The sequence below is a fragment of the Dipodomys merriami genome, unplaced genomic scaffold (genome assembly GCF_024711535.1).
Source record: "Dipodomys merriami isolate MVZ:Mamm:240054 unplaced genomic scaffold, mDipMer1.0.p SCAF_112, whole genome shotgun sequence".
In the NCBI taxonomy this organism is placed as follows: Eukaryota; Metazoa; Chordata; class Mammalia; order Rodentia; family Heteromyidae; genus Dipodomys; species Dipodomys merriami.
The window spans coordinates 385,327-411,323 of NW_027202405.1; the positions used below are offsets into that span (position 1 = coordinate 385,327).

At 42.3% G+C, this 25,997-nt stretch overlaps 1 protein-coding gene across 1 annotated transcript in view; it reads left to right on the forward strand.

Moving 5' to 3' along the window:
• Nucleotides 1–24,931, forward strand: part of Dcbld1 (discoidin, CUB and LCCL domain containing 1) — a 65,818-nt gene extending 40,887 nt beyond the window's left edge. The window contains exons 6-12 of the mRNA XM_070015308.1: nt 1,081–1,153; nt 8,448–8,581; nt 12,775–12,815; nt 17,269–17,356; nt 18,649–18,698; nt 20,775–20,894; nt 22,702–24,931. Of these exons, the coding sequence (XP_069871409.1) occupies nt 1,081–1,153; nt 8,448–8,581; nt 12,775–12,815; nt 17,269–17,356; nt 18,649–18,698; nt 20,775–20,894; nt 22,702–23,252 (1,057 nt within the window). The 3' untranslated portion in view covers nt 23,253–24,931. The remainder of the gene's footprint in view (nt 1–1,080; nt 1,154–8,447; nt 8,582–12,774; nt 12,816–17,268; nt 17,357–18,648; nt 18,699–20,774; nt 20,895–22,701) is intronic.
• Nucleotides 24,932–25,997: the final 1,066 nt, after the last annotated feature.

Consider the following 25,997-nt stretch of genomic DNA (forward strand, 5'->3'; position numbering starts at 1 on the left):
ACAGGAAGTGAAAGCTTCTCCCGCTCCTACTCCCAGAGAGAATCCAGGGATATTCTTTATTCTTTTTATTTTGTTGATATGTTGGAAGCAAGGTATCTCCCTATGTAGCCCAGTCTAGCTTTAAACTTGATCTACCTGCCTGAGCCTTCTAAGAGCTGGGATTACAGCTGTTTATCACCAAACCTCATTAGGAGTATTCTTTTAAACCATAAACACAAAAATTGTTTTCATATTTGAATAATTATTGTTGTAAAAATTAAATCATATTGTATAGATGAAATTTTCCCTTTACCTTAAAAAAAAAGTATCTTAGACATCTTACAATCAAAGTGTATGATGTAGCTCATTGTTTAACAGAATTTATGGTGACTCTTTATATACAGCAAGCAATCACTGTGTTAATTTGCCTCCAGATTAACATTTTAGGTCAATCTGTGTTTTCACAAATCAATTTTCTGGTTTGTTATTATAGCAATATAGCCCTACAATTCTATGGTGTAGGGAAAATACTTCTTTGGTTTTGTTTTGTTGTTGTTGGTCATGGGGCTTGAACTTAGGTCTGGGTGCTATGCCTGAGGGTCCCCCCCCCCACAAAGGCTAGCACTCTACTATTTGAGCCACAGCTCCACTTCCAGCTTTTTGGTGGTTAACTTGAGATAAAAATCTCATGGACTGGGCTGGGAAGGTGGCTCAGTGGTAGAGTGCTTGCCTTGCATGCTTGAGGCCCTGGGTTTGATTCCTCAGCACCACATAAGCAAAAAGAAAAAAGCCGGAAGTGGCACTGTGGCTCAAATGGTAGAGCGCTAGCCTTGAGCTGAAGAGCTGAGGGACAGCACCCAGGCCCAGAGTTCAGGCCCACGATCGGACCCCTCCCCCCAAAACAAACAAACAAACAAACAAACAATCTCATGGACTTTCCTGCCCTGGCTGGCTTCAAAGTTCAGTCCTCAGATCCTGAGTAGCATGGATTAATTATAAGCATGAGCCATTGACACCTGGATCAAGAAAATATTTTTTAAGTTGACATGAGTTTAATTTGTTCTTAGTTCAGTAGAATTAAATAAAATATTTTTTTTTCAGCAAATTCTGCCCAGCTGGTTGTAAAGACATAGCAGGAGACATTTCTGGGAACACGGTAGATGGCTACAGAGATGTAAGTAATTGGCAGTAAAAGCTGTAAAGGAACTTAAAAGGTGTTAAGTGTTGCTTGCTTGCCTAAATTCTTTACACAGACAATGAAATGAAATAATGCATATAAATACCATGTTTATCCATTCAGTTTTGTTGCTAGCATTTCTAGTTAAGCATTTGTAAATGAGATGATAAGAAACAAGAAGAAGCCCTTTTTAACAACTAGGAGTATCATCATCTTATTGTATGAGTCAAGTTTCTGTTACTGTAACAAATAGCTGAGCCAAATCTATTTAAAAAGGGTTTAATTTGTCTCACAGTTTTGGAGATTCCAGTTCGTGAGCACTTAATTGGTCCTGTTGTTTTGGGGCCTGTGGTAGATCATAGGGGAGCACATTGTGGAGCAAGATGCAACTGTGCAGCCTAGAGAGAGAAAAGGGAATGGCTCCACAAACCCTTTGGAGGGCTCAACCCAGTGCCTTAACTTCTTCCCATTAGGCCCCACCTTTTAAAAGAGCTGCAATACCCCTTTTAAAAGCAGTGCCACAGGCTGGCCATCAAGCCTTTGACACATGGGCCCTTGGGGGACATTTCAGATCCACACTTAGCATCCATCTACTACCAGAGGTTGTAAGGTTGTGCTCTTTTTGTTACTAATTTAACATCCCAGTTATTTTTGTTACAGAGCTAAGGATTACATCACCAAATAATACATCATTTCTGGGCCCATCAACTGTCTCCTTTACATTTCACCCTTCCCTCTTATACTCCAAGCTTTATGCATGATAAATGCATAATATATAATAAATAAAATACCTTTGTTTCCAACTAAAAAATAAATTATTAGAAAGTAATTTTTAAAAAAATTATATGTCCTATCTCCAGATACTTAATCCTCCATTTATTTCTGTAGATTTCTATCTACATTATTCGTTAAAATAGTTATATTGACAGCCTGGCTTATAGGAATTGTCTTGAATTATTAAAAATGTAGAAAATCTGTCTATGGATGGGGAAATGTTATAGATATGTATCTTCATGCAAGAAGAAAATCGTCTATAACATTTAGAGAAAAAAGCTTGAATTTTTTTTTAGCACATCCTGATTTTTGAGAATAGCACATTTTTGTTGTTACTTGCCTTGCATTGCATGTATTTATTGATTGATTGATGCATGCATGCATGTATGCCAGTTCTGGGCTTGAACTCAAGGCCTGGGCACTGTCCTGGAGCTTTTGTGCTCAAGACTAGCACACTACCACTTGAGTCACAGCTCCATGTCTAGCTTTTTGGGGATGGTTAGTTGGACAGAATAGTCTCAGGGACTTTCCTGTTCTGGCTGGCTTCAAACCATGATCTTCAGATCTTAGTCTCCTCCCTGAGAATCTAGGATTGCAGGTGTAACTCATTTCTCTTATAAATTATTTGAATGTACTACTTTAGTGTTAAGATATACTGGGCACAGCTATTTTTAAATGACTCCAAAAAATTAACTGAGGGGTAAAATGTTGAAATGGCTTATTTTTCTAGCAATAGAAAGTTTGTATTATTTTCATTCTCTATGCAATAACCTTAAGAATTAACTACAATAAGAGAAATGGTATAGTTTTTGTTCTTCCTGCAGATATGTATTTTGCTGCCTTCTGGCATGAATGTCCTTCTTTAGAGAAGCAAATTAATGGTTTCCTAGCTGGTAGAGCTGAGTACTTGATCCACAAATGCTAGAAAGCAGGTTCCTATTTGACTCACCAACTGGTTTGGTTTATCTGGAAGAAAATTTATAATTTGAAAGATAATCCTTTCTAGCCATTTGATTAGTGCCTTTCTTGCATTTGTTTATCTTCTGAGTATATTCAATATTTCTGGCTGCATAATAATATTACATAAACTTAAGACTTAAACACTGCACATACTTATTTTCTCTTCTTTCTGTGAATCAGGAGTCTGGCCATGACTTACCTGAGTTCAGACTTCATGGTTTCATAAGGGTTCAACTTGTATCAGCTGAGGCTACAGACTCAGCTCCACTAGGGATAGTATGCTTCTAAGCTTGTATGGTGTTCACAGCTTTTACTAATTGAGGGTCATTGAACGGGAGGCCTCGGTTTTCTTCTTGGGTTTTGATTGAAGCTTCATGTGCCTCCTTGCCAACACAGCAAACTGCTTCTTCAAAGTCAGCAGGGTAAAATGACTAACAGAAGAGTTTCCTAGTAAGAAATTGATCTTACATAATGTTTCCACAAGAGTGGTATTCTATCTCCTTTGCCATATTCTACCAGTTAGAAGAAAGTTGCAGTTCTGCTTATACTCAGAGAGTTCTAGAAGGGGACCAACAGGAGGTAGGCATCATGGAGTTGTCTTGGACTGTGCTTGGTGGCATGTTCACTGTGGGAAATACATTCTCTTACAGACAAGTCTCTTCTGGAAAGGTCTTTTCAAAACCAAAGCATATGTTGTAGTTAAAGTGACAGAATCTGTAACACTAATGACTAGAGAAGTTATTGATGTAGCAGATGCTATGTCTTAAAGACTTACTGTAGGAAAACCCTTTGTATGGTTCCTTCTAGGTGGTTCCAAAAGGCAAAACCAGGATCAATGGGTAAATTACAGGAAGCCAGTTTTCATATAGGGAACCACTGAACAGTGCAAAGCAGATAAAATGCTTGTAGAAAGAGAGTTGGATGTTACAGCCATTTGTTGGTATGTAGGAAGGGTTCAATGGGATGGAGACAGGTGATCTATGAGGAACAGTGAGTGGAGAACACTCAAGGACATTTTTGAAGTCCGAAGACTCTGGATTTACTGCTTGGGGTGAGGAATTCTGGCTTTTGTACTGACACATATTTTCAGTGCAGTCAGGGCCTGTCCTTTACATCTGCCTCATCTACTTGCAGAACAGTCCAGATATTTTAGAACAAGAGGAATTTTCTTGAAGTAGATTCTAAACAATGCTCTGATTCTGGGATAATTTGATCTAGGAAGTCATTTTTTAGCCTTTCTTACGCTAATCTGACTATCTTTCATGATGAAGTATCCTCAGAAATGCTTAGTGTAGACACTGTTGGTGGCTTACCCTATAATCCTAGCTATTCAGAAGGCTGAGATCTTAGGATCTCAGGCTTGAAGCTAGCCTGGGCAGGAACATCTATGAGATTCTTATTTCCATATAAGCACTAAATAAGCCAGACATGGTGCTGTAGCTCATGTGGCAGAGTGCTAACCTTGAGCAAAAGAAGCTCAAGGACAATGCCCAGGGCTCAGGGAGGAGGGGAGGGGGAGAAGGAAGAGAGGAAGAAAGGAAGGAAGGAAGAAAGAAGGAAGAAAGGAAGGAAAGAAGGAAGGTAGAGAGGGCATGTAGATTACATCACTAGTCTGCAGCTGCCTGTTCTATGTAAGTGTGCTCTTCTATGGCCCTGCTGCATTCCCTTGCCTGAAGAATTATTCACTTAAAAAAAGAGAATTATTCACTTAAATTACTTTATTTGAATTAACTTTTAAGGGCAAATCATTAACATAGGTGAGTGATGTGGCTAGTCTCACATTTGAATGAGACTTAGAGCTCAAAATTAGCTGGAAAATCAGGGTATAAATTATACCAATGTTCAAAGGGATTTTTAAAAATTCAGGTTTAATGAAGATGACTTTTTAAAATTGATACAAAAAAGCACCATACTTAAGCAGCTATTTACTTTGCTTAAGTTGGAATGGTAAGGAAAATAAGGAAATAATTCTGGGAAAGGCTAGTAATTTTGTCATAATGATATACTAGGCACACCTGGTAGCCATTCTCTTGGAGATGTATCCTGCGGCCTACAGTCAACACTGGAAAATGTAGCTCCAATTAAGTACATTCCTTCAGAAGGTATATATTCCATTGGATTCCTGCAGTATTGAGTACTGTGAGGAATGAGAATATCTGTAGGCCAATGATGGGATAAGTACTATTGCTTGTAAGCTGCAATGAAGACCATCCCACCCCCAGCCAGAATTCTGAATAACTCATGAGCCTAGGGAGAGTAGGAATGGCGTCTCAGTAAACAACTAGACTAGTTTGTTTCCAGTTTGGAGATGAGAGAGGAAGATGGGACTAAACAAACCATATTAAAAGTACATTGGGCCGGGCGCTGGTGGCTCACGCCTGTAATCCTAGCTACTCAGGAGGCTGAGATCTGAGGATCGCGGTTCAAAGCCAGCCCGGGCAGGAGAGACCGTGAGACTCCTATCTCCAATAAACCACCAGAAAACCGGAAGTGGCGCTGTAGCTCAAGTGGTAGAGCGCTCGCCTTGAGCCGAAGAGCTGAGGGACAGCGCCCAGGCCCAGAGTTCAAGCCCCACGACCGACAAAAAAAAAAAAAAAAGTACATTGGGAAGGGCTGTGTGTAGCTCAGGAATAAAGCCCTTGCTCAGCCTGCAGCGGGCCCGATCCCCTGCACCATAAAAACCAATAAAGCTACTCTGGGAACCCCTTAGAATCACAAGGTGACAAATCTTGTTACTGTCTAAATGAATTGGGAAACCAAGCAAGAGCAGAGAAAATACTTCGTTTTCTGCCTCAAAATCTAAACCAGTGGAAAGCCGGGCGCTGGTGGCTCACGCCTGTAATCCTAGCTACTCAGGAGGCTGAGATCTGAGGATCGCAGTTCAAAGCCAACCCGGGCAGGAGAGACCGTGAGACTCCTATCTCCAATAAACCACCAGAAAACCGGAAGTGGCGCTGTAGCTCAAGTGGTAGAGCGCTCGCCTTGAGCTGAAGAGCTGAGGGACAGCACCGAGGCCCAGAGTTCGAGCCCCACGGCCGACCAAAAAAAAAAAAAAAACACAAAAATCTAAACCAGTGGAGCTGGGAAGGTGGCTCAGTGGTAGAGCGCTTGCCTTGCATGCCTAAGGCTCTGGGTTCGATTCCTCAGCACCACATAAAAAAACAAACAAAATCTAAACCAGTGGAAAGAAAGTGACTTTTTTGTTTTTGTTTTTTAAAATTTGTTTGTTTGCTTTTTTGTTTTGCAGTGCTGGGAGTTTAACTTAGGGCCTTAAGCATGCTAGGCACGTGGCCTACACTGAACTGCATCTGCAAACAATAAATTTTTATTTATGCATTCATGCATGCATGCTAGTCCTGGGCTTGAATTCAGGACTTGGCACTGTTCCTGAGCCTCTTTGTGCTCAAAGCCAGTGTTCTACCACTTGAGCCACAGCACCACTTCTGGCTTTTTCTGAGTAGTTTTTTGGAGCTAAGAGTCTTATGGACTTTCCTGCCCAGGCTGGCTCTGAACCATGATCCTCAGATCTCAGACTCTTTAGTAGGTAGAATTGCAGACATGAGCCACTGGTGCCCAGCTTCAAGAAAGAGTTTATATATTTATTTATTTTGTTGGCCGTGGGGCTTGAACTCTTGGCTCTTCAGCTCACTCTACCTTTTGAGCCACAGTGCCATTTCTGTTTTTTTGGTGGTTTATTGGAGATAAGAGTCTCACAGACTTTCCTGCCCAGGCTGGCTTTGAACCTTGATCCTCAGATCTCAGCCTCCTAAGTAGCTAGGATTACAGGCATGAGCCACCAGTGCCTAGCTCAAGAAAGATTTTTAATGTAAGCAAATTCGGGCTGGGATGGTGGAAAGGCAAGCTGCTTTGTTTATTAAGGAATATTACCCTTTCTTTCATTCTGCTTCTGTTCTTTTTGTTTCCAAAGCCAGGAACAGCAGTCTCCGCATCCATGTCTCAGCCCCCTCAGATTTCTTTTCTTTTATGAAGTCTTTTTTGCTTATGAGAGACGTTATTGAAAAATGGTCTTCCTTTGAAAAGCCTAGTCTAACTTGGGGAATATGAAATCTCCAAATTGAAGATCACAGAAGTTCTTAATTTCATTGCAAGTATACTAGTTAAATCTTTTGTCTTATCCCTTCTGTTAATACTGTAACTGAAATCTGAGGGAATGTTTCAGCAGTGTCATGTAAATGAACACCAAGAGAATTCCTATATCTAATGAAACACACATTTCTTAAGATGTTTGTCTTGTTTTGATATTAGCTATCAGGGAGAAGCAGAGCAAAGCTGCCGTTTATTAGAAGAACATCTTAGTCATTTAGTTGTAGACCTATCTGCCTTCTCACTGTACCATTCAGGTCTGACCTCCAGTACCTACAGCTTGGGTACCCCACAGAAGAGCTCCATTGTTCTTGCAGCTGTACTTCCCATCCAAGCCAATTTGATGCCCACAACTTCATGTTCATTGCAGCCAGTCAGTTGTTGCTGCTTGATTTGCCAGAACAGCCAGCAGCCTGCTGAAACCTTTGAGCCATAAGAGAATAGGGGAGCAGGAAGTAGGAGCACAGGCTCCTGGCAGGAAGGAATTCAGAGAATTAAATAAGCTGGAGACTGATTTGCTCCTTAGTTCTCAAAGATGTGCATTAAGTTTGCAGTTCCATGTAGTCTTCTGTGGCTGTTGTTACCAGTTTTGTTTTGATGCCTTGCTAAATCTCTGAATTAACAAAGGAAGCTGTAATGTGGAAAGTTCACCATCTCAAACAATACTTCATACATATATCTGGTAGCCCAGCTAAGAAACTAGATTTGTTACATTTTTTCTGCACCAAACCTTGGTGGCTTGAAGTAGCCACCATTTTATTTACTGATAATTTTGGGAATGTACAATGTGGGCTGATAGGTTCTTCTGCCCCATTTGCCTGGAATTGCTTCTGCAGGTGCCCATACATGCAAATCAACCAGAGTCAGCCTAAAGTCACTTTAAGGATAGGTAATGGTGGCTTGTGCCTGTAATTCTAGCTACTTATGAGGTTGAGATCTGAGGATTGTGGTTTGAAGCCAGCCTGAGCAGAAAAGTCTGAGAAACTCTTATCTCTTTTTAACCAGCAAAATTCCAGAAGTAGCCCTGTGGCTCAAGAGTAGAGTGCCAGCCTTGAGTAAATAAACTAAAGGATAGTATTCAGGCTCTGATTTCAAGCCCCAATATTGGCACTAAACCATAAAATAAACAAGGCAGCTTCAGTCACATTGTGGCAGAAGCAGGGCCACATTATTTGAGCAGAAAGTGTAAGTTCAGAGTGGGTGGGATGATTATACAAGGTGTGAAAACTGGGGTATTATTTATTGGTGGAAGACATTATTATACCACACAGTTGAAAATGGAAAATTCTGACTGTTTTGAATGTGCTTTTTTTAAACTTTTTTTTTTTTTTTCAGAGCTAAGGACCAAACATAGGGCTTTGCACTTGCCAGGCAAGTGCTCTTCCTCTGAGCTAAACCTCCAACCTCTTACATGTGCTTTTGAGTAAGCTTCAAATGATGATGTGTGTTTCAGACCTCTTTACTCTGCAAAGCTGCCATCCACGCCGGAATTATCACGGATGAACTGGGAGGCCAGATCAGCATACTGCAGAGCAAAGGGCTAAGTCGTTATGAAGGAATACTCGCCAACGGTGTGCTTTCCAGGCAGTAAGTACTTTGTTGTTGTTTTTTTTTCTGAAAGTAGTCACTAGCACTGATGGCAGTTTTGAAGGGATAGCAGGGATGTGATAATGAAGTTTGTCCACTGAGAAAAGTATGTGTGAGGGCTTAGGTGGATCTATCGTCTTTATGTGGAAGGGAAATGTACAGTAAAAAAGCTCACCAATGCTGGCGCTGGTGGCTCATATCTGGTATCCTAGCTACTCAGGATGTAGAGTTCTGAGGATTGTGGTTCAAAACCAGCCCCGGAAAGAAAGTCTATGAAACCATTACCTCTAATTAACTGTCCCCCACCCCTCAAAAAAGCCAAAAGTGGAGCTATAGTTCTAGACCACTAGCCTTGAACAACAACAACAACAAAAAAAAACAGGTACAGCACCCAAGGCTGGTGCTGAAACATGCACACACACACACACACACACACACACACACATACACACACACACACGCACACACACACATACACTCATTCACCAATGATGCTGACAAGCAAATGAAATGGTAACTATCTAAAGCTGCAAATTGGAGGATATATCCACTCTCAGGTGTCAGGGAATAAAGGTGTATTCCCTCTTGGTTATCACCAGTTTTTTGTTTTTTTTACCTAATTTAGATACTGAAGGAGACCAAGAACTGAAATGAATTCTTATAGCACCATTGAGCTGCAAAGAAGGTTCCTAGAGACAGTCTTATTGTTACATAATGGTGAAAAAAAAGGAAGTTTTAAAAAAAGATGGCTTTTGTTAAAGTTGTAGCTTCTCGTTGTACGTAATTTTAAAAAAAGGTAAGCTTTGTATCTTTTCAGCTTTTAGAATCTATAAGTCCAAACAGAGCTTGTTTAGAAGTGAGTATAGGCTGCTATGTGGTGCGCATGCCCACATGTGTGAAAGGGTGCGCAGCTCCGAATGGTCTGGAGGAAGGAAGCTCCCTACGATGGAGGACTAGTGAGGGAAAGGGGCTCCTTGAGCCTCCGGATTTCCCTGCCACCCCTGTTCTGTCTGCCTCTTGAAACATCTTCCTGTCCTGCAACTGTGTTTTTAACAAGTTTCCACATGCTTTTGGACTTTAGAATAAGGCACAAGGACAGAGGCTATATACAGGAAAAATAAGTTTAGGACCTGTGTGTGTGTGTGTGTGTGTGTGTGTGTGTGTGTGTGTGTGTGTGTGTGTGTGTGTGTGTGTGTGTGTGTGTGTGTGTGTGTGTGTGTGTGTGTGTGTGTGTGTGTGTGTGTGTGTGTGTGTGTGTGTGTGTCTTGACCTGTGTGTGTGTGTGTGTGTGTGTGTGTGTGTGTCTTAAACTCAGGGCCTGGGCGCCGTCTCTGAGCTTTTGTGTTCAAGGCCACAGGAACCACAGCTCCATTTCTGGCATTTTGGGCAGTTTAATTGGAGATAAGAATCTTCCAGACTTTCCTGCTTGGGCTGGCCTTGAACCACAGTCCTCAGATCTTAGCCTCCTGAGTAGCTAGCAAGGGCTACCAGCATCTGGCTAGGATTGACTTTGGGCTTTAAATATCTTGCCTGTGTTTGTGTGTGTATATAGATATGTATACATATATATGTGAATGCTATTGTAAGATAATAAGATAACAAAGCTTAACTTATACTGCCTAGATTTATTTCATTTTTGAAGAAAAATAGTTAAAATTGTTGACTATAAAAGTAGATTTTGTTATTTGAACTATTCCTGCATTAACTGGACTTAATGCATGTATGTAACTTCTGTGTGGTGTGAAGTTAAATTTCTGTGCCAAAAACAATACAAAAATGATGTCATTAATGAATAAGAAAAAGGGTACCCACATGTGGCACATCATCTTTTGAGCTAATTGTGGTTGTTTTGGGGGGAGTCGATAGAAAGTTCAGGATCATCTCGGGGTTCCTTCTCCTGTCTAGTTCTGTGAGTTAGCAGTGACTTTATGTCCCATCTCTTCTGTACATTTAGATTCCCAACTCTTTTGGGAGTTGTTGTGTTTATCTGTGTTGTTTTGCTGTTGGGAAGCTGCCTTGCACGCGGTCATTGAACTTCTGTTCCCACACACGATTGTTTGGCATCCAGGAAAAAACAGAGAAGGAAGCACTGCAGCTGGAGAAGAAGGGGTTCCGAAAGTAAACATACAGGGCTCTTCTGGGATTCATCCAGGGGCAGGCGGCTTCCTTGACTTAAGGAGACCAGAATGGAATCAGGAAAAAGGGCTGACCTCATACAGAGGATGAGGACTCTAGCCTCCGAAGGGAGAGCTTTTCTTTGTGTGTTCCCCTTGGGTTTTTCTGGATTGCTTCTGTGGCCCTCTGAATGGCTTCTTGGTCCTCTAACCTGATTGAATTCACTCACCCAATGAGGGAATGCCTAAGACGCCTCTTGCTCTCTCCAGGTGTTTTCATTTTTCAGAAAGGAGGCTTATTTTCCTATAGCAGCAAGTGGTCACAGGTCAATCGAAATGGGAAAACATCCCAGGTGATAATGAAGGAAAGCCAAGACAGAGAGATTGCAAGAGAACCTCCACTGGTGTGGTCTTCAGAATCATCCTTTCCATACTTAACCTTTTTGGTCAATACTAAAAAGTAAAAGTGAACATTTCAATAGAGTGCAAGTGAGCATGGGCTCTTTGGGTTGCCTGTGGAATTGTTTGGCTTTTTTTTTTTTTTTGATTGGTGATGGGGCCTGAACTTGGCCTGGGTGCTGTCCCTCAGCTCTTCAGCTCCAGGCTAGTGCTCTACCACTTGAGCCACAGCGCCACTTCCAGCTTTTTCTGCTTATGTGGTACTGAGGAATCAAACCCAGGGCCTTATGCATTCACTCTACCACTCTAGCCCTTCCCAGCCCTGGTTTGGCTTAATTTGGGCCTTGTTTCCAGTGTAATCATTACTGTCAGAACATTAGAGAAGAAAGAAAAATAAAAAACAGATAACACAGAGGCTCTACCAAAAACATAATTTTATTCCCAATAATGTCCCACCCTTTAGGGTTCTAAGAGTGAGGCCCCTGTCCAACAGAGTGCTGTCTGTTAAATTTGGCAAATCTCATAGCCATATGGACCTGTTTTCTCACCTGAAAAATGATTGGCCTCTGTGTTCTATTCAGTGCAGACAGTAGGACAGAACCTTTGTGCAGAACCCAGGGATGGAGAGTCTTAGACTGAAAGTAGATGAAGAAAGTGAAAGAGAAAAGCTATTCCAGAGTTTTACTTCCTGGCACTCCTCAAATGCACTTGAATAAATTACTTTTGAGTTCTTGGTGGATTTTATGATTTAGCGCGAACCCATCCCCCACCGTTATTCTTTGTGTGTGTGTATGTTGACCTCTAATGCCTAGGATGGAAAATAGTATACATAAGAGATTACTCCTATCTATATTATAGTGAGAAGTCCACAACATTCATGCTTTCTACATATTTTTCACAATATTTGCTTGATGAGGGATGTTGGGCCTTAGGATTTATCTCCAACAAAGGAGGCAACTGCGGGCTTGAGAGAGAAACTCCACTGTGAGAGAAAGATGTAGAACCTCCAGTCAGAACTCCAGGGGTCCATGCCAGGTGGGAGAACTGGGGGCCTGACCAGCCAGGTCAGTGAGCGGCACTGAGCCTTCTGACCCAGAAGCAGCAGCTGGCTTGTGCCTGGGTGCTGACTGCCAGTATAGGTGAGAGTGCAGCTGTGGAGAGAGAGGCACGGTTGGGGTTGTCTCTAGAGCAACAATGCTCAGCAGGGGAACTGTTGAGAGGTCTGTAGAGCAAGCAACTGGAAATGACCTGCTCATCTTTGCTGAAGCGGCTGGGCTACTTCGTTTCTGTCAGTGGCCCTTGCTGGTGGGCGGTGAGAGGGAGGCTCTCCGGTGGCTGCTGAAGGCCAGGGCACTTGCAGTGCAGCATCCCTTCTGCCTGTCGTCTTGTCTTCATGAAATGGGACTTAGGGTCGCTCTGAGACTGTCCATCTGTGTGTCCTTTCTCAGCACACGTGACATGATAGAAGCAGCACAAGGGTTTGACTCAAAAGCAGTGTCACCTGTATGAATTTAGGAAGCTTGCTCATCTTTCACAAGCCGGAGTTTTCTGATGCAGGCAATAGCAGTTGAGCCAGCAGAGTGCCGCGGGGACTGCGTGAAGCCGTGGCAGGGGGCACCTGCATTCGTCATTAGGATCTGATGATGTGACTCACTCCTCATGTCTGTCTTTTTGTTTCAGTGGCTCCCTGTCGGAAAGGCGCTTTCTGTTTGCCTCCAATGGTAAGGACCATGCTGCTTTTCTCAAGAGAATTTGATCATTTAAAATTCCTCGGTGGTAATGAGGCCGGGATGGTGGTGCACCTCTTTAATCCTAGCACTGGGAGGCAGAAGTAGGAGGATCAAAGGCATATTCACAGCCAGACTGGGATAGTTAGTGAGATGCAGTCAAAACAAAAACAAAGTAAACAAAATAAAATTCTTCACTATGAGTTCATTCCTGTGTATCCCACACACAGATTAACTAGTTGGAATAATTTCTTTTCCCTAGGTTACATGGTTCCACATTTTGTTTGCCTGAAGAATTTATAAGACAATAAGCCTCATTAGCATTAAGCAGAAGTTTGTTTTTTTTTAAATTTAACCTCTTTCAGGATTCTTCCAAAAAGAATGACAAATATGTATGAAAATGTGGCAGTCAAAGCCATTATTTTGTATGCTAAATGCTAATTTAAAAGAGAAGAAAATGAAAAGTAAAATAAGAGAAGAAGCTTTTAAATTTTACCAAATGTGCCAGGTGCCAGTGACTATGCTTGTAATCTTAGCTACTCAGGAAGCTGAGATCTAAGGATCATGGTTTGCAGCCAACCTGGAAGAAAAGTCTGTGAGATTCTTATCTTCAACTAACTAACAAAAAAACCCAGAAGTAGAGCTTTGCCTTAAGTAATAGAGAGCTAGTCTTGAGCAAAAAACGCTCAATGGCAGCACTCAGGCCCTATGTTCAAGCCCCAAGACTGGCGCGCGTGCGCGCGCGCGCACACACACACACACACACACACACACACACACACACACACAATATTACCAACTGATTTGTGGTTATTTTGAGTAAGACAGTTGAACATGATGAGTATAGAAAAATAAAATGCTAATTATTTTAGTTTCTTCCTCATGAAATATACTTCATGTGCATATCCTCTCTCAACATAATTTTTTAATTTTTTTATTATTATAAGGGTGATGTACAGAGGGGTTACAGTTACATAAATATTTACTTTAAAGTAAATATTTTATGGAGAACAATATGCCTCTTTCTTCTTGGCTCAGGAAGAGATGTATGGCCTTGCTACTTCAGCATTGTTTAAGACATGCTGTTGTTCAGGTCCAGTGCATGCATATTATTAGTACAGTGTACTTATTTTTAGCATCCCTGATCAAATCTACTTTTCAAGGGTACATCGAATAGGAATCCTTCTCTAATTCTTCTTAAACAAAGAAGCATTTGTGTGTGTGTGTGTGTGTGTGTGTGTGTGTGTGTGTGGCTGGTGTAGTGTGTGTGTGTGGTGTATGTATACTGCTTCTAGGGCTTGAACTCAGGGCCTGTGCACTATACCTGAGCTTTTTTGTTCAAGGTTAATGTTCTACCACTTGGGCGATGGCTCTATTTCCAGCTTTTTGGTGTTCAATTGGAGATTTTACTGCCTGGGCTGGCTTTGAACTGTGATTCTCAGATCTCAGCTTCCTGAGTAGCTAGCATTACCAGTATAAGCCATCCATGCCTGACTAAGAAGCATTTTAAGAACCACTGTAGGACTGGGAAGGTGGCTCAGTGGTAGAGCACTTGCCTTGCATGCCTGAGGCCCTGGGTTCGATTCCCCAGCACCACATAAGCAAAAAGAAAAAAAGCCAGAAGTGGCGCTGTGGCTCAAGTGGTAGAGCGCTAGCCTTGAGCTGAAGAGCTGAGGGACAGCGCCCAGGCCCAGAGTTCAGGCCCCACAACCAGACCCCCCCCCAAAAAAAATGAACCACTATAGTGGTTAACATAGAAAGTTAATAAAGAAAATCTATAAGGGAGACAGAAATGTCATTTTATAGGCAACGGACTTTGATATCTATGAAAAAGAAAAATAGCACAGTACTACAAGCAAATTCAAATGCAAGTATTAATGACAAAAACTAGTAGCTAAACATTGATTTGATATCAGAACAGAGGTAAATCAGCTAAGTATTTTAATATAAAATGAATTACTTAAGGCAGTACTCTGAATGAGTCAGCAAACTCTTCAATTCTGATCATCTCCTTTTGCATCTATTATCACTAATGTGGTTTTCCAACATCCCTTTTCTCTCAGGGAATGATTCATCTGTGCCCCGTGAAATGGTTTCAGAAACTGGTGTTTCAACCCAGAAAGAGAAGATGAGGCAATCACAAAGCCCATCTCCTCAGGAGAAATGCCAACAGATAGACCAGTTTCTATTTCACGTTCATAAGAAAAGTATAACTGGTACCCAACTAATTCCTCACAGTGCTTCTTAATAGCGCCAACAAAATATATTTTTCTCTGTCATATAAAGAGGGTTGTTGAGAGGTATTTGTACATGCTTACATGTGATCTGACTATAATTATATGATGTAATGCCTTGAGTCGAGAAAGATTGACAGCAAACTTGTATGTGCTTTTAACACTAGAAAAATAGTTGATGGAAAAATAAATTAATAGATCCATGCAATGGAATATTTTACAGCTGCAAAAAATGTGTTACTGGTATAGAAATACCTCTAATATACTAAGAATTAAAAAATAAGCACAGAACCATCTATGTAGACATTTTTGCAAGAGGAGGAAAAGAAAGAATGAACCTATATATTCACTTCAATATCTTTAGAAGAATGTCAAGAAATAAAATCTCGGTTCCTATGAAGGAGAGGAAAAAAAAGGAAGGAGACATTTCACTCCATATCTTTTTATACTTTTTGATTTTTAAACATGTAAGTGTGTAATATATCCAAGTAATGTTCAAGCAATGAACACTAAAAGTATATTCTTCTCAGAATAGAAAATATTTTACATATTAAGTTTATAAAAATTGAAAAGATTAGAAAAATATAAGTAAAGAAACACAACTCAACCATAGCTCAGCATCCAAACATGCTCACCATATTCCACTGTGTCCAGTCAGGTGTATTTATCATTCTGGGTTCAAGACAGAAATGGTGGCATCTTACCTACTATATTCTATCCCATCGCACACATTGTACACTTTGTGTTGTATGATAAGCCTTTTATAATGCTGTTAGGTAGTTGAAAATGCAACTGTTCATATCTTTATACCATGTTTGAAAATCCAGATATAACATTATTTAACTATTCCCTTCCTGTTAGATAATTTAAGTTTGTCAGTTTCCCCAGACTTTTCACTCTTAAATAACATTACTGGCATTTGTCACTTATATAAATTTGTATTCGTCTAAATTGCCTTTCTTCCTGTTCATGAACTATATATTTCCGTTTTATATGTATGTGTGCCAATATTCAGGGCCTCCCTTTTGCTTAGCTTTTGTGCTCAAGGCTGGTGCTCTACCACTTGAACCACACCTCCAGTTGTAACTTTTTGCTGGTTAATTGAAGATAAGTGTCTCAAACTTTTTTTTTTTTTTTTTTTTGCCTGAGCTAGCTTTGAATCCCAAACACCACCACCACCACCCTCAGTTCTCAAGTTTCTATGTAGCTAGGATTACAGGCTTGAGACACCAGTGCCTGCCCCACGAACCCACTCTTTATCATTCCTTTATTTTCTTTCCAAGGATCACCAAAAACAAAAAGTGGAAGAGCAAGGACTTACTTTTCATAGTTCCTGCAAGCCAGGAACTACCACAGAGGCTTAGAGTAACATCTTTGTAAATGAAAGGGTGGTAGGAAAACCCAGAGTTTTGTGAAGCCAAGTGGAATGCCAGTGCTTCCTGCAGTCCTCCGGTTGCATTTCCCCCCAGTCCACAGCTTATAACTCTGGTAATTAGAACCTGACAGCTCCCCAATCTTCTGTGTGGGCTCAAGTCCAAATTCATCCACCTTTGAGGGAAATTGAAAGCTGTCACCAAGCTAGGAACTCTACACTGAGCCTTCATCTTTTATCTGTCCAAATAATTCCTGGCTGAGTGAGAACTTAAACCAGCTCCCCTTGATCCTAACTTTTGGAGCCCAATATAGTTCAAGAAGCTCAGAGAGCTGGGTGCTGGTGGCTCAAACTTGTGATCCTAGCTACTCTGAAGGCTGAGATCTGAGAATTGCAGTTCAAAGCCAGCCTGGGCAGAAAAGTCCCAGTAAGACTCTTATCTCCAATTAACCCCTCAAAAATTGGAAGTGGAACTCGGGCTTAAATGGTACAGCACTAGCCTTGAGCAAAAAGAGCTCAGGGACAGCACCCAGGCCCTAAATTCAAGCCCCACAACTGACAAAAAAGAAAAAAAAAGTTCAGAGAAAACAAATGTTAGTCTCTGTGGCGCCAAAGGGAAACAGGAAGAGGACATGGAAAGGACAGACAGGATAGACAGGAAGTTGTATTTCCCTGAACCTAGCCAGGATTCTGAATCCCCTTCTTTTGCTTGTCAATATCAGTAAATGCCTAGCACGTATTCATTTTCCTTGAGCCTTCTCAGATCTGTGTTTGGTTTCGGGCCCTCAGCTTTGCTTGTTACTCATTCAGGTTATGACATGCTGGCTCTCCCCTTCTCTAGGATTAAATGTTACAACTGTGGCCATCCCATTGGTGCTCCTCGTTGCCCTGCTTCTGGCTGGAGTGGGCGTCTTTGCTGTCTATAGAAAGTATGTGAGTTTACATTTTTTAATTCCTTCTCTAATTATGTAAGCAATTGTAAACCCAATCAGATTTACTCTTCAGATATTCATGTGTAGAAAAGCAGATGGCTTCTCTCCAGATAAAATGAAAATTGATATTTTAAAAACAAGGGGAACAGTGATAGAAGAAATTAACCAGTGTTCACTTAAAAGGAGTTTTTGTCACTTAGAAGCTTTTACTAAAGGCTTATAGATGAGCACTTGTTGCAGAAGTCCACATAGTCTCTCTTTCTTTCATCCACCTTGGATAGGAAAGTCTGGAGGCCTGGCTTCCGATGCAGTCACCATGGACCCCTTCTGCCTCCCCGAGCCTCAGTTTCCTCATGTACTAAATAAAGGACTTAAGCATCATGAGGACTGAATCTTTTCCCAGACCCCAAACCCCACATTCATCATAACAAAGAATAGGACATGAGTTTAAACAAAAAAAGAAAATTGTTCTCAAGTTTTCCTCTTTTGTATATTTTAAACAGCTTCACAACTTGTATATGTATATGTTAATCCAAGTAGAATGAAGAATTATTTGCCAACATGAGTGAGTGAAAGTTACAAAGTCTCTAGTTTGGGGTTTTTTGTTTGTTTGTTGTTTTTTTTTTTTTGGTTGTGGGGCTTGAACTCTGGGCCTACACACTGGCTCTGAGCGCTTCAGGTCTTGAGCAAGCACTCTACCACTTGAGCCACAGCACTGCTTCTGGTTTTTCAGTGGTTAATTGGAGATAAGAGTCTAACTTTCCTGCCCAGGCTGGCTTTGAACCGCAATCCTCAGATCTCAACCTCCTGAGTAGCTAGGATTATAGGTGCGAGCCACCAGCACCCAGCTAAAGTCTCTAGTTTTTAAGCCTCAGTTAAAGCTAAAGCATGCTTAGTGCATTTATGTTAAGTGATTTTAGAAGACTCCCACAATTTTGGAGAATAGAAAATAGAGATGAAATGAGAACACATGACTGTGAATAACTGCTGCTGGATATTATTAGTTGTGTGAATTATTGAGCAAATAGAATAATGATGCATTGCTTCTTGATAGGAGAATTTTGTGACCTTTATTATAAAACAAATTTCTATACATATACATATAATATATATATATAGTATATATACCAATATGTTCCTGACTTGATAAGCTTATGGCAACTACAATCTCATCTAATCCTCACAACAGTCTTATGAGGTAAGTACAGTTATGATCCTCATGTTATGCAAGGAGACAGAGGCAGATGAATTGGCTTGTAAGTACTCACTAGGACTTTTTGTCTTAATAGGAGGAAGAAGAAAGGAAACCCATATGTATCTGCTGAGGCTCAGAAAACAGGTTGGTTAAAAACTTCATCTGCAGTTCTGTTCTGTTTCAGGAAGAGAGAGACAATATCTGCTGATGGAAAGCACAAGTAGGCTCAGTGGCCAAGCGCTAACCTAGTATGTGGAAAGCCTGGGGTTTGATTTCCAGTTCTGGGGGGGAAAAAGTGAAAGGGCTGGGAAGGTGGCTCAGTGGTAGAGTGTTTGCCTAGCATGCAAGCACTGGGTTTGATTCCTTAGTACCACATAAATAGAAAAAGCTAGAAGTGGTGCTGCTGTGGATCTAGTGGTAGAGTACTAGCCTTGAGAACCGAGAGGCCCAGGGACATAGCCTAGGCCCTGAATTCCAGCCCCAGGACCAGGGTGGAGTAGGGACCACTCCACTCCACCCTGGTGATGGGTTTTTCAGTGACACACACTTACACAGCAGTTTCCCTTTCATCTGTGGGGCATGGGTTCAAGATTCTTCCCAGCGGATACTTGAAACTGTGGATAATACTGAACCCCACATAATGTTTTACCCCCCTAGGCACATATACATAGGTGTTAAAATGAAATTTATGTACTAAGCACTGAAAAAAATTAATAATGAACTGGAACAGATATAAAAATCTTCAACTATAATCTTGATTAGCTTCAGTTGTAATAATCTCATTGAAATTGCTAGTGTCACTAGTCTTATGATTTGGGCTGTTTTTGGTAAAGGTTTCTGCAACACCGTGACTGTGATCTGATCATGAAATCTGCCCCAATTGACCAAAGAGAGGGCAGCATATACCCAGTGGGTATGCTGACCATGTATAGGCAGGACTGCCTGTGCCAGATTTACCATGCTACTCAAAATAGCATGTACTTTAAGACATGAATTATTTCTAGAATTCCCCACACCCCACACACACACACTTTTTTTTCCCTTTGTTGTAGGGCTTGAACTCTGGGCCTGGGCACTCCCTGAGCTCTTCAGCTCAAGGCAAGCACTCTACCACTTGAGCAACATCGCCACTTCTGGTTTTCTGATGGTTAAGTGGAAATAAGAGTCTCAGAGATTTTCCTGCTTGGGCTGGCTTTGAACCATGATCCTCAGATCTCAGCCTCCTGAGTAGCTAGGATTATAGGCATGAGCCACCAGTGCCCAGCTTTGTATTTTAATTTAATATCTTCAGCATCAGCTTCTTTGTTTATTAGCTTTTTTTGAGGGGTGGGGAAGGCGCTACTAAGAGTTAGGCCTCCACACTCTCATTAAGGAGAGGTTACAGTAGCCTCCATCAGTAAAATGAATGGAGTCCAAGTACAGGGGATGTAGCTCAGGGGTAGAATATGTGCTTAGGGTGTGCCAGGGCCTGGTTTTGATACCCAGCAGTGCAAATACATAAGTAAACAAACATGAGTGTAGTCCAGTACTGGGGGCTTTTTTTTTTTTTTTTGGCCTGGCATGGGGCTTGAACTCTGGGCCTAGGTACTATCCCTCAGCTCTTCACCTCAAGGCTAGTGCTCTACCACTTGAGCCATAGCACCACTTCCAGTTTTCTAGTGGTTTATTGGAGATAAGAGTGTCACGGAGTTTCCTGTCTGGGCTGGCTTCGAACTGCAGTCCCCAGATCTCAGCCTCCTGAGTAGCTAGGATTACAGGTGTGAGCCACTGGAGCTTGGCTGGGAGCGTCCACCTTTAGACATCTCTCTAGACCACTGTTAACTCATTAGTTGGGCAACCTGTGTCTTAAAGATTCCCTGAAATTTGTGCATGCTCCTGCTTGGTCCTCTCCTGATTTTGCCAGAGAATACAGTTGGAGGCCTAAAGGTGCTGTCCTTTCTGGGTCATGAGTGCCATGTCAGTGTAGCTTATGGAAGATGGCTCATGGAACAAAACCCTGGGACCTGATGGGTTTGCAAATACATTTTTAAAGGCCAGTAGAAGACACACTAGATGCACCGTTTGCTATTTTGTTATTGGTCACCGCATGCTGTTCTCCATACGTGCACCTAATGAGTTGTGGCTGTGCCTTTATCATTACCCACTGAGAAATATTCATGAAGTGCCTGCCTGCATTATATTTATGACATACTGATTTGCTTCCTGTTATCTTTATTCCAGACTGTTGGAAACAGATTAAATATCCGTTCGCCAGGCATCAGTCATCCGAGTTTACCATCAGCTATGACAATGAGAAGGAGATGCCACAAAAGTTAGATCTCATCACCAGTGATATGGAAGGTAAGTGCTATATCTTGGGACTACAGGCTGCTTGTGGGAAGGAGAGACAGGAGGAAAACAGGGCTAAAATCCTTCTGTAAAGTGCAATATGTCTAAAGTACATTCTGCGCAGTTATAAACTGACACTGAGATATGGCTTCACTCAGCTGAGCCTGTTACACCTGCTGACTCATAATGGCATTCATAAATCTTTGCATGGCCCTGAGTACTACTTGTCTCAAGAAACCTTTCATTTATATGTTACCAAGATTTTGATAAGAGCTCTGGGAAAGAGGGACTAGAAAGGTAAATACTGCCCCTGCCTGGCCAAGGAGGTAGACAAAGGAACTCTCCCGTGCTTGAGTGGTTGCAGTAGCCCTGAGAAGCTATTGTTTTTGCCAGTTTTCACTTTCTGATTTTCCTATTTTTTCCCTTTTCAGTCTGTCTCCAGTTATCTCAGACTTTACCGCTCTTACATTTCTATAGAATCACACTATACTTTCTAGCAAATGATTAACACACACACTGGAAACGTGGGTTCAAATCCTAGCTCCATTATCTATTACCAGTATGCCCTCCTGGTTTCCCATAGGTAACATGGAAGTAAGTGATACCTTATAGGATTTTCATGAGAAGTTTTATTAACCAAGTCAGGGGCCCAGTGGCTCACACTTATAATCATACCTACTCAGAAGGCTGGGATCTATGGATCACAGTTTGAAGTCAGTGCAGGTAGGCAAATCTAAGAGACTCTTTTTTATTAAAATATTTTTTATTGTAAAGATACTATAGAGAAGGGTTACAGTTACATGATATGAAACTTCTATCTTGAAGTAGCAAGCAAAAAGCTGGAAGTGGGGATGTGGCTCAAGTGGTAGAGCTGCAGCCTTGATTAAAAAAAAAAGCCAATAAGGGCTGGGAAGGTGGCTCAGTGGTAGAGCACTTGCCTTGCATGCATGAGGCTCTGGGTTCGATTCCTCAGCACCACATAAGAAAAAAGCCGGAAGTGGCGCTGTGGCTCAAGAGGTAGAGCACTAGCCTTGAGCTGAAGAGCTGAGGGACAGCGCCCAGGCCCAGAGTGCAGGCCCCACGACCGGACCCCTCCCCCCCCAAAAAAAAAAAAAGCTAATAAGAAAGCAAGGCTCTGGGTTTGAGTTCCAGTACCAAAAAAAAAAAGTTTTTAATCTATTTCTGACAGTCTTAGAATTATAAATATGAGCTCTTTCGTTGTTCTGATCATCGCTAGGCTCAGACCTATTGCTTTAGTCTTTATTTTCATTAAATCGTTGGCCCTCCGTCTCTGGCCACATCAACCTATTTTCATGATTGCTCTTTTTTTTTTCTTTTTAAACAATGTGCCTTAGTTATGTAAGAGAGGATTTCATGGTGACATTTGCAAGCATGCATCCAATGCATTTCAGTCAATCTCTCTACCCTCTCCTGTATTCCTCTTCCTCATTTCAAGAGGTTTCATTGTTTTATTTTAACAACATACATCCAACATCCTCTGTTTCCTGATTGCCCTACATCCTTTTACCTCCATTTCCCAAATGCAGCACTTCAAAGGCTACTTTGAGGCCTCCTCCAAGGACGCAACTTAGCAGTTCTCTCCCTTCTTTCTCTGGGTTCTTCTGGCCCTTGGAGACTTCCTCCCCGAAGCCCCAGGACGTGTTCTTTCATTCCCCGGGCCGGTAGGCACTGTGGGGAGTTGAGTGGCGCCCACACCAGCACCCCCAGCGGGCCATCAGCCGGCTCAGCCGCCCTTGGTGGGGGCTGGCCAAGGGCTGGCGCGCAGAGGATGCTCCTCTTTACTCTCTTTTGGTTTCAGATTACCAGCAGCCTCTCATGATTGGCACGGGCACAGTCACGAGAAAGGGCTCCACTTTCCGGCCCATGGACACGGACACCAAGGGGGAGAGCGGGGTGAGCGCGGAGGACGGCGGCCACTACGACTGTCCTCAGCGCGCCGGCGCCGGCGGCGCGGGGCAGCACGAGTACGCGCTGCCGCTGGCGCACGCGGAGCCCGAGTACGCCACGCCCATCGTGGAGCGCCACGTGCTGCGGGCGCATTCCTTCTCCGCGTCCTCAGGCTGCGGCTACCGCGTCCCCGGGCCCCGGCCTGTCCACAAACACTCTCTGTCCTCCGGTGGCTTCTGCCCGGCCGCGGGGGCGCAGGGCGGGGACTATCAGATGCCACCCGGCCCCAAGCCCGCAGACGGGGACTACGACAAGCCCCAAACCAGCAGCTTCTTGGCTGTTGAAAACAGAGACCCCGCCTCTCCAAAGCCACAGGTGCATCCTGAGTTGAATGATGGTTATTCATCCCCCAGAAACTGCCTCACGCCCCTCCACCAGACCGCCATGACGGCTCTCCTGTGAACACGATGTGAACGAGGCCAGCCTGGTGCCAAGCCGGAGGCTTGTCACTGATTAGTGTGTGCATGCGCCACGCGCACTGTGACTCAGTAAGGATCCAGGAGACAGCGCTCCCACGCTGTTTACACCAGTGGTTTTTGTTCTGACCCTTGGGGTGAGAGCCCGCTGGCTTGTGTAAGGCTAGAAACAAACAAAAATGGACATTTGTCACATGGCATTTTCATTTTTCTGTGATACTGAGCTCTTTGAGTGTAAAATGTGCAATCTGTACAGAGCTGTATTTAAACAATTAAAGTAACTTAAGTTCACTTTGTCAGATTGTAGTTCTGCGCAAATTTACATGGGAAATGCCGCTGTTGCGTAAAGCGGTAGTAGTGTTCTTGTTTTTCAATGTGCTTATCTGATACTGTGCCAGCAGCAGGTCTGTCTTAAAACTCAATCTTCCTATTGTTGTGACTGCCTTTCCTTTCCTTTGATAACTAACACGTCACAGCATTTTTTAACATTCTTCCCTGGAAGAAATGAAATTACTTGAAGTACTGAAAGCACGCTGAGGTAGTGTTTTAGCAATTGGGAATTAAAAACAAACTGGCCTCTGCCTGTTTGCTTAGATGCCACTTGCTGTGGCTCAGGAGCTGAGCATCTGTGCCCTGCAGGGGACTCGGGCCTAGCAAATGTTGTACAGCTTTCATATGCTGAGCCTTCCTTCTAGAACTCCAAGCCAAATGCTGAGACTTATTCAGCTACTTGTAATGAAGGCGACACAGCAATTGTCGTGGAGTTACCATGTCTGGTTTTCTGTGCCCAAGAATAAAAACACGGCTGAGAACCAGGTGCTCAAAAGGCTGAGACTTAGGATCCGTTCAAAGGCAGCCTGGGCAGAAAAGTCTATGAGACTCTTATCTCCAATTAATCACCAGAAAAGCTGGAAATGGAACTGTGGCTCAGGCCGTAAGAGCTCAGGACTTGAGCAAAAAAAAAAAAAAGCTCAGGGACATCATCCAGATTCTGAGATCAAGCCCCAATACCAGCACAGACACATAGACATGCACACACACAAATATGCTGAGGTCAAAAGTCTACAGTTCATTTTTCTCAGAAGTGGAATGTATTAGGAACTTTCTTGTCTCCTGGAAAATAATTTGAAATGTGTTCTTATGACAGTGACCGAGTTCAAGACTAAATAGAGCTTTTTTACTAACATGAACTGAGTTTATGAAAAACATTTTTCTCCTAAGTATTTTTCTACAATATTCGAGTAGCCCAGACCTCAGCTGTACCTTACGCTGTATTTTATATTTTATCTGAGTATACTTTGTGAATTAACTGTGGGGATTACCTCTTTTGCCAAAGAGGAAAGTAATATCTTGCATTTTTTAATAGAAAATAAGGACCAAAAAAATCATTGTCCAGAAAATGTGTTTTAACCCTATTTGTGTGGTTCTCACTTCCTGTGAAATGTATATATGTGAAAGCATTGAGGGTGCTGGCGGGTCATAGCAGACTGTTGGTTATTGCAGAAGACTGTTTACTTCATGGAGTTTACATGGTTTCATGTTGATACCAATTGTAATAAACTATGTTAAGTCAGAGTGCCCTGTCTTTCACTGCAGCTCCGTGTGCTGGGGACTGAGAGGGTCATTCCTGTCTCAGTAATGAAATAAAGGCATTTTTTTCTCTGTTAAAAAGAGTCTTGCTTCCTAGCACATTCTCTCTTTTGAAACTCAAAGAAAACCTGATACATGCCTTCTGGCTTTATAATAGGTAACACTCTAATGCCTGGTCACCTAGGTAATGACTACAGGAGGTGTGTGTGTGTGAGGGGCTGGGGGGGGGCGGGGGGGGGGGAATGGCAGAGAAAACCTGGCTCAAACTAGATGAAGCCAGGGGCTGTCCTTACCTGGACCTGGAAAACTATCTGATGGGCATATTTTGATGTCAAGAGGGTCAAAACCTCCACTCTCAGATCACATTAATGTAACCATTTTTTTTGAAGATGTGTTCTATAAAGAGCGATATTGTTTACACATGCCCGGAACAGCGATTACTTCCTTAAATTGCATCCAGTCACATTTCCCCACACTTCAAACCACTTTTAGTTTTCTTTCCCATAAGTCCTTGTAAGCTCTTTGGAGAGGCAGATTTAAGTGCCTCTCATGCTTAGCTACCTTGTGAATTAAATCATTTCTCTTGCAAAATGCTTTGCTTTTGAGGCTCAGCCTACTGGGCCAGTTGGTGAAGATGGACCTGGTTCAGTAACAATCCTCAATAAGAGGACAGCTGGTACAGAGAACAGGCCATGGGGTAGAGGCAAGTGTTCATTCTAGACCTGGATCTGCCACAAAAGAGGTGAGAAATCTTCAGCTAATGATGTGACACTTGTTTCCTCAAGATCATGTTAATCTGTCTTCCTCTTCCAAAGGATACTGAGAATCAACTGAGACATTTATCAAAATATTTGTTCTGTAATGGGCTTTATTCCCATCTAGTTTTTCAGTGGACTTTTTACAGCATTTTAGTATTAAAACGTCAGTACATAAGGATACACTTGGAAGGAGAGCACAAGTGGCTCGCACCTATAATCCTAGCTACTCAGGAGGCTGAGATCGGAGGATTACAGTTTGGAGCCAGCCTAGGCAGACAAACCTTCAAACCAGAAAAAAAAAATCCAGAAGTAGGAGGGTACTGGTGGTTCACAGCTATAATCCTAGGTACTAAGGAAGCTGAGATTTGCAGATTGTGGTTTAA